Below are 8407 nucleotides of genomic sequence, written 5' to 3'. Positions count from 1 at the left end.
TCTTTTTTTTCCCTAATGTTTAAAAAGAGAAGTCTTCATTTGAATTTGGCATGAACCTCTGGCAGTTCCCTGTCAATGTATTATTGCAGCCATTTATTAATTATCTCTGGCAAAATTTTACTTGCATATGATATTAATGCTATTGACAGATGATTTCTCATTCTCTTGGGTCACCTCTCATTGGAATGGGCACAAATATGGATCTCTTCCAATCAGTTGGCTGAGTAGCTGTCTTCCAAATTTCTTGGCATAGATGAGTGAATGCCTCCAGTGCTTCATCAATTTGTTGAAAATTTTCAATTTGTATTCCATCAATTCCCATAGCCGTGTTCTCTGTCAGTGCTTTGAGGGTACCTTGGACTTCTTCCTTCAGTAACATTGGCTCTTGATCATAAGCTATCTCTTGAAATGGTTGAACACTGTCCATTTCTTTTTGGTGATTTTAGATGGATCTTGGAGGATGAAAGCTGCATCCTAGAACTGGAGGGAACATCTCCAACCAGAAAGCCGACCAGGGGCAGGAAAGGCTCTCCAGAATCATCTTGATATCACATAGCAACAATATCATAAAATGGAAATCACTCAAGTAATGAAAAACTACGGAAACATATAAAATATAAATGAATCTTAGCATCAATAATGCTAAGTCAATGAATCATGTAAAATTATAAATTCTAGTCAAATAATGAAAGCACAACAGATATAGACAACAATTTGCTCATCCATTCATTTAATGATGCACAATTTTTCAATTTGTTGCCATTATGAATAAAGTTCTTCTTTTAAAGTCTCTCTGAAAATCTCTCTCTTCATTTACCATTTATCAATTCCTAGAATATTAGTTATTGCATCAATATTTGTCTTCTGCACTTTTTTTCTGACATGAATTCTTTTCTCATTTATAAATGTGATTCCTTGTTTAAACTGTGTCATTATTCTCTGGTCACTTTAAAGATTTTATATTTCTGTTTGCATTTTATCAGTAAGTATGATATGCCTCAGTATGCTTGTCTTATTTCTACAATGTAAGAGATTTCTTAGTTTTCTGGATTTGGAAGTCAATTATTATTATTTTTTCAACATCAATGTATTTAATTGTATGCAAAATAGCATCAACCAAAACATTACAAAATAGAAAAACACATTTGCTCAAGGTTATTTCTTGAGGCCTTATTATAATAGCCAAATATTTTAAGACAGGTAAAATCAATCAAGGACTGAGAAAATAACAAACATTGATGAGGATATATCCCTCCAGTTACACTCAAACTGTCACATTTCTCTGAGCTTTGCCACATTCCTTACATTCATTGGGCCAATTCCCACTGTGAGTTCTCCCAATATGCATTATCATATACATGCTACTATGTGGGCAATGTCTGAAAAATTTGCACTCCTTACATTCAAAAGGTTTCTTTCCGCTGTAAGTGTTTACATGTTGAGTGAGGGAGGAGGCCACAGGAATGGTCTTCTTGCATTCAGATACTCACAGAATTCAAAAGGATTTTCTTCTATGGTATCTACTTGGTGCACAGTAAGACCTGGTATCAGGTTGCAGTTTTCTACACACTGGCTGCCTTCAGAACATTCACAGAGTTTCATGATTGTCCCAGTTCTGTTAAAAACAGGCAGTGAAAACATAAAATCGATAGTGTCCTCTTCAAACTCTCCCTTTAAACAAACAGACAATGAATAAAAAGGCAGTATCTTGTTGAAACAAATGCTTGCCCATCACAACATTAAAAAAGCATAGTGAATGTGCATGGCCATTCCGTGATTTGTTCCACGGTTTATCGAATACAACCACTATCATTCCCCTCCATTATTTTCCAATGTGTGAGGCTGGTCAAAGTGGTCAAGTGATAAATGCTTTAAATATATACATATATAGTTATGTGCCGTGGAGTTGGTTCTGACTCATAGCGACCCTGTACAAGGTTTCTGAGGCAGTAAATCTTGACGGGAACAGACAGCTTCATCTTTCTCCCATGGAACAGCTGGTAGTTCAAACTGCTGACCTTGTGGTTCACAGCCTGATTCATAACCACTACGCTACTATATATATATAGGTCCTGGTGTAGTATTAGCACTGCAGTGCTATGTTGATTTGAACCACAAAGTAGAATGACTTGGCATCATGAAACAGCAGGAATCCACCAGCTGAGTCTTGGAAAGCCAACACAGGGTTGCAGTAAGTTGGAATTGACTCAGCACACATATGTATCAGTATGTTTGAGGGCTTCAAACCACTTTGTAAAGACTGAGAAACTTCCAACACAAATAAGAGAAGTGTCCACATTGTACTACAATAAAATCTGCTGCCTAATAGAATTTGATTTGGTGAAGAAACAATCGTTGGTACTGCATTCAAGGATGGTGAGTACACCACCAATATAAACGTGTCACTCTCCACACTCCTGTCAATAATCCAAACACCTGCATGGATACCGAGAATCTTATATCTGAGACTTGATTACTGGTAGGCCTCAAAAGTCTCTCCTGGTTGTCATGGTGATCCTTCCAGCCATGTGATTCTGTGATTTCACCTGACATATGTAATGACCAGGTGTTATGAGTCAGAACCGACTCCATGGTACATAACAACAACAACAACAACAACAAGACCAATAAACAACATTCTTATCAATGGAAAAAAAGATTGAGGTTGTCAAGGACTTCATTCTTCTTGGATCAACTATCAACACTCACGGAAGCAGCAGTCAAGAGATCAGACAATGTATTGCATTAGGCAAATCTGCTGCACAGGAATGTTTTAAAGTGTTGAAGAGCAAAGATGTCAGCTTAAGGACTAAAGTGTGCCTGATCCAAGCCATGGTATTTTCAATAACCTCATATGGATGTGAAAGCTGGACAGTGAATAAGGAACACCGTAGAAGAATTGATGCCTTTGAATTACGGTGTTGGAGGAGAATACTGAAAGCGCCAAGGACTGCCAAAAGAACCAATAGATCTGTTTTGGAAGAAGTGCAGCCAGAGTGCTCCTTAGAGGTCAAGATGGCCAAACTTCATCTCTCATACTTTGGACAAATTGTCAGGAAGGACCAGTCTCTGGAGAAGGACATCATGTTTGGTAAGATGGAGCATCAGAGAAAAAGAGGAAGACCCCCATTGAGATGGATTGGCCAAGTAGCAGCATCCATGGACTCAAGTGTGGCAACAGTAGTGAGGTTGGCCCAGGATCGGACATTGTTTCATTCTGCTGTGCAAAAGGTCACTATGAGTCGGTGCTGACTCGATGGCACCAAACAACAACAACCAGTCTTCAGAAATTGCACCATTATATTCTCACTGGGTAACTTATCTCCATCATTAAGGTTTCCAGCCACTACTGATGCCAGGTTTCTGAAGGTTTCCATCATCATGTCTCTGTAGAGTTTTCTCTGAGCAGGGTTCAGTAGAGTCCACTCTTCTTGGGTGAAGACCACGGACACACCTTCAATGACCATTGTGCCCATTCCCGTGCTCCACCTTCCGGAAGTCTAAGAGCAGGTCCCCAACAGGATCTGGAGCTCTGCGGATTCCGGAAGAGGGACGGGAATGGACGCGAAGCTCCGGACATATTGGGAACAGTGCACAGCAGCCATCTGTGCCTCAAATCCTGGTCGTTTGTGGACCAAAGTCGCCGTCCTGCCCCAGGTGTCTGGATTCAGGTCCTCTTGGAAGTCAATTTTTAAAAATCAAATATTACGAAATTGTGGCATTATTAAAAAAAAAAAAAAAGTTTTTATTCCTATCTAACCATAATAAAGTGAAAGGGACCCTATGCACAACAGACAGAAACACTGCTTCGTTTTACACCATCCTCAAAATTCTTGCTAAGTTTGAGCCCATTGCTGTTGTCACTGTGCCAATCCATCTTTTGGGGGATCTTCTTTCTTTTCACTTTACCAGGCAAGATGTCCTTCCTTCCCCAGGGACTGGTTTCTATGGATATTATGTCCAAAGAATAACAAGAAAATCTCGTCATCCTGACTTCTAACTAACATTTTGTCTATACTTCTTCCAGCACAGATTTCTCTTCTATCAGTCTATGGTACTTTTAATATTCTTTTCCAACATCATAATTCAAATTCATGCATGCCTCTCTTGCCTTCTTTATTCATTATCCAACTTTCACATGTACATAAGGCAGTTGAAAATACCATGCCTTAGATCAGGTATACTTTAGTTCTTAAAATGTTTATCTTGGTTTTTTAAGGCTTTCAGTGGCATTATATTTGCCTAATGCAATAAGTCTTTGGATTTGTTTACTGCTGACTTCAGCAGTGATATCCCTCATTTCATGTCCCATTCTAAATATACCCTGAATTTCTGGTAACCTCTTGTTTATATATTCATGCAACTGTTATTTAATTATATTCATCAAAATGTTGTTTGCATGTGATATTAATAATATTTTTGATGATGTCCACATTCTGTTGGGACACCTGGTTTTGGAATGGGCACAATTTCTTCGTCAGGTATCTGTCTACCATAGTTCTTGGCATAGATGAATGAGTAATATCAGTACTACATCAGTTTGTTGCAAAATTTCCATTTGTATTCAATCAGTTCCTGGAGTCTTGATTTGTTTGTCCCCAAAATCATTTAATGATACAGAAAGTATAAAAAGAAGATGGAAGGAATACAGAGAATCACTATACCAAATAAAGATGGTCCACATTCATCCTATTGAAGAGGGAGCATATCATCAAGAACTAATGGTACTGAAAGAAAAAATCAGAGCTGCACTGAAGGCATTGATGAAAAACAAGTTTTCAGAAATCATGGAATGCAAATGGAAATCTTTTAGCAAACTGATGTGGCAATGTATTGAGCAATGATCCACTGCAATTAATAAAGTTTTCAGAATCTAACCATTCAGAAGTGTTCCCTATCCCCTTCTTCTTAGTCTGTCTTTGTTTGGAAGCCCTGATGAAACCACTTCACAATGGGTGAATCTGATGGTATTTAAAATAATAGTGGCATAGCTTCCAGAATCAGAGCAACACATAAGCCATCATAGTAGGACAACCTGAAAAAAAGTTATGATTTTTATTTCCAGAGGATAAGCACTAGATTGCAAAGTCAGTTTGAACTGCAAGGTCAATGGTTCAAACTCAGCAGCCAGTCTTGGAAACCTTATACAGGCCACTGTGAATTGGAAACAACTTGACAACACTTACCAACAACTGCAACAACAACAAATACTGGGAGATATAATGAGGATTTTCCTAAGTGCTTTGTTAACCTGTATATGAATGAATAGGTGAGAAACTCTACTCCTGAGCTATTATTTCTAGACATTCCTCATAACTTCTTAGCCTCTCATTCAGTCTTTTTCTCCCCAGATTGGCAGCTATTAATTAATGAGAATATTAAAAGAATTTAACAATTAACTTCTTTTCTAATAGCTACTTAAGTTGTACTTAATATGTTGAAGGTCATCTCACATTATTAGTCATATATCATTTGTGAAGATATGATCCAGGTATGTTTAAGGAAGAAGTTCACATTCACATAGCTATCACTTTTGCTTTTATTTGCTTTCCTTCAAAAAATTCTATCATATATTAATACCCATTTTCTTCAGTTTTCTTTACATGCTAGTCAATTTTGGTTTTAGAACTCTGGCAATTAATTTTAAACTTCATATGATTTTTCTCTCATGTAACAATTTGATTCCCATATATTAAGAAAATGGATTTTTTAAAATTACTGTAATACAAATAAATTATATCCTTAGTCATACATGCAGTCAGTATCTATGCATCTCTAATGACCTAGGAAACATTTAAAAAATACTTCTTTCATAAAATTTAACAATAAAATATTTTATAATTTCATTGATAAAAAACATTATATTTCCGGTTTTGGCAGTGGCAGAGCAGAGTAAGGTAGGACAGGCTCCATGGGAGCAGGACTGAAAACCCTGAGAAACTGCTTTCACAGAAGGGCACTAGCGCTCTGGATCTAGCATAAGGTGTGGTCATCAGTTTCCCACACCTGCTGGTGGAAAAGTCATGGTATAAAGGAAAGTATTGTGATTTAGGAATCAATTGAGACACAGGACTCCCTCTGAAACCACCACACCCTAGTGGAATTCAGAGGGTGGGGCTACAGCCAGACCGGCACAATGAATCTGAGCTAAAAGTGGCAAAGTAACATTTGCAAAAGGAGGTGTGGGGGGATTCTACAAATTTTATCTTCTTTTTCCATGTCACACCTTCTTTGCACAGAGCAGATGCCTTCAGGAGGGTTGGTGCACCCCCCAAAAATTCCAGTGTTGAGCCCACAGTTTTACCACGGCACAGAGAGAAAGAGCCCCATTGGTCCCAAGGACAAATACTTTGGCTGCTGCTTATAACTTCTGCCTCTGGGTCCCAACCCTAAAGTTAACTTGTGCAGGACCCTTTACTCCAGCCTATCCAGCAAGAAAAAAGCAGATTTGGCCTGACAAACAAACCATATGAACAACCTGTAAAACCCCAACATAAATGGACACAAGTATTTTGAGAATTATGCTGTGCACATGCAGATACCTAATTGACCTTCAGAGACAAAAATAGTAGGTAATCTTTCTCCCATTAACTTGTCAATATCTATCTCTGTACCTATATTGTGGTGACTAGAGTAGGGGCCTGAGTGAGTGGACACCCCCACCTACTTCTGGAGGCTGCTATGGTACACACACACTGCCTGTGTAGCAAGGTGACTGGCCAGTTGGTCACAGTTTTATTTTTGTTTCAAAGTGGTGGTTTTTGTCTCTGATTTTATATTGCTACTGCTTTTAGTCCTTTTGATGAAACATTTTTCCTAAAGGTAGGAGCTTTTTCTCCATATGTTACCCAAGAAGAGACAGCAATTGTGGCCATATAGCTAAGCTACAAGCATATCCCATAATATTCCACCACTGAGACAAGAGCCAATAATAGCTTCTAAGCATTACATGCGATAAGGGGAACATATATCCTGATCATGTCCATCAGGAGACACCCAGTAAGCTTAATAACACAGCAACAAACATCCATTTAAGCATTAAAAACCTACATAACTACTGGAAATGACCAAGAAAACACAACAAAAGGTCTCAAAACATGTCCAAAGCAGAAAACAGTCACTGAGACAAATGAGCTAGAGACAGACAAGGGCTTTCCAGAAGAGGAAGAGCAGCTTTGGATTTGCCTGAGAAGAAATTCAGAACAATGATATGGAAACAAATAAAAATGCTGCAAAAAAGGGTGGAGGAAAACAAGGAAGAAATTAGGAAAGTACTACAAGAGCAATCAAAAAAGATCGATATAGCACTGGAAACAATTCAAAACCTGCAAAAAAGCGGTCCAGATGATTAATAATAAAGTATCAAAATTGGACAATACACTGAAAAGGAAAGGAGAATAATTGAAGAAATGAAAGCCAGAACCAGCAAGCAAGAAGGCAAATTTCTCATTACTGCTAGATAGAAAAGCAAGCAGAAAAAGGACAAAAAAAATCTGAAGAGGGTCTAAGATTCATGCTGAATAGCATGAAAAGGAACAACTTAAGAATTGGCATTCTGGAACAGGAAGAATCAGAGAAGTCCACAAAGGAGATAGTTGAAGAGTTTCTGGAAGAACATTTCCTTAATATATTGAAAGATGAGAATATAAATATTCAAGAAGTCGCACATATCCCAGGAATGATAGATCCCAAAATAAAATCACCAAGACATATAATAATCAAGCTCTCAAAATCAAAAACAAGGAGAGAATCCTAAAAGCAACCAGGGAAAAGAGAAGTGTTACTTACAAAGACTAGCAAATAAGATTAAGCTCTGACTTCTCAGCAGAAACCATGCAGACAAGTGAAAATGGACAGACATATATAAAATCTTAAAAGAAAAAACTGCCAACCAAGAATCATCTGTCTACCAAAACTGTCAATCAAATACAAAGGTGCAATCATAACATTCCAGGATAAACAGAAGCTAAGAGATTTTGTCAAAGGCAATCCAGCACTTCAAAACACCCTAAATGGAGTTCTTTGGATGGAAAACCAACAAGAACAGACAACAACCAGACATTAACAGGCGTGGCAACAACACCAGAAACTCAGACAATGAATAGCATAGTCTAGAACAGAACAAAGTTACAAAAATGAATTAAAAAGAACTGGGAGGTCAACCAAAGATCAAAATAATAACAATGTAAAAGAAGGGGAAAATGTAGGAACAGAGATCCAAGTGGTAAGGTGGTCAGGTAGATTACAGGGTACAATAGATTATTTTAAATGGAGAGAAAAGTTAATAGACTATAAGGAAGGTAGCCCCAAAACAAGTTAATACTTCACAACTTACCATGAAAATGAACTTTGAAGCAGAACAAGCGAACATGAAAACTAAGAAGAAACCAACAAGAAATAGCACACA

The 8407-nt window shown here is 37.8% G+C and overlaps 2 protein-coding genes across 2 annotated transcripts in view; one reads left to right on the top strand and one right to left on the bottom strand.

The window, feature by feature from the left end:
* Positions 1 to 546, top strand: part of LOC102828793 (olfactory receptor 14I1-like) — a 7932-nt gene extending 7386 nt beyond the window's left edge. The window contains exon 2 of the mRNA XM_006877937.1: positions 447 to 546. Coding sequence (XP_006877999.1) covers positions 447 to 546 — 100 coding nt within the window. The remainder of the gene's footprint in view (positions 1 to 446) is intronic.
* Positions 547 to 1431: 885 nt separating this feature from the next.
* LOC102828412 (zinc finger protein 77-like) lies at positions 1432 to 3476 on the bottom strand. The gene is made up of 3 exons (XM_006877936.1): positions 3311 to 3476; positions 2363 to 2436; positions 1432 to 1671 (listed from the first exon to the last, which is right to left on the bottom strand). The coding sequence occupies exons 1-3, from the start codon at positions 3474 to 3476 to the stop codon at positions 1432 to 1434; spliced, it is 480 nt and encodes a 159-aa protein (XP_006877998.1).
* Positions 3477 to 8407: the final 4931 nt, after the last annotated feature.

The sequence above is a fragment of the Chrysochloris asiatica genome, unplaced genomic scaffold, assembly GCF_000296735.1.
Source record: "Chrysochloris asiatica unplaced genomic scaffold, ChrAsi1.0 scaffold00683, whole genome shotgun sequence".
NCBI lineage: Eukaryota > Metazoa > Chordata > Mammalia > Afrosoricida > Chrysochloridae > Chrysochloris > Chrysochloris asiatica.
Note: the sequence above shows the minus strand (reverse complement) of the source record. Positions and strands in the feature narration are given on the sequence as shown.

Coding starts and splice junctions, on each gene's coding strand:
- LOC102828412 (XM_006877936.1), bottom strand. CDS start 3,476: ATGGGCACAATGGTCATTGAAGGTGTGTCCGTGGTCTTCACCCAAGAA. Junction 2,437..3,310: donor TGATGGAGATAAGTTACCCA/GTGAGAATATAA, acceptor GTATCCATGCAG/GTGTTTGGATTATTGACAGG. Junction 1,672..2,362: donor ACTCACCATCCTTGAATGCA/GTACCAACGATT, acceptor GTTTGTTTAAAG/GGAGAGTTTGAAGAGGACAC.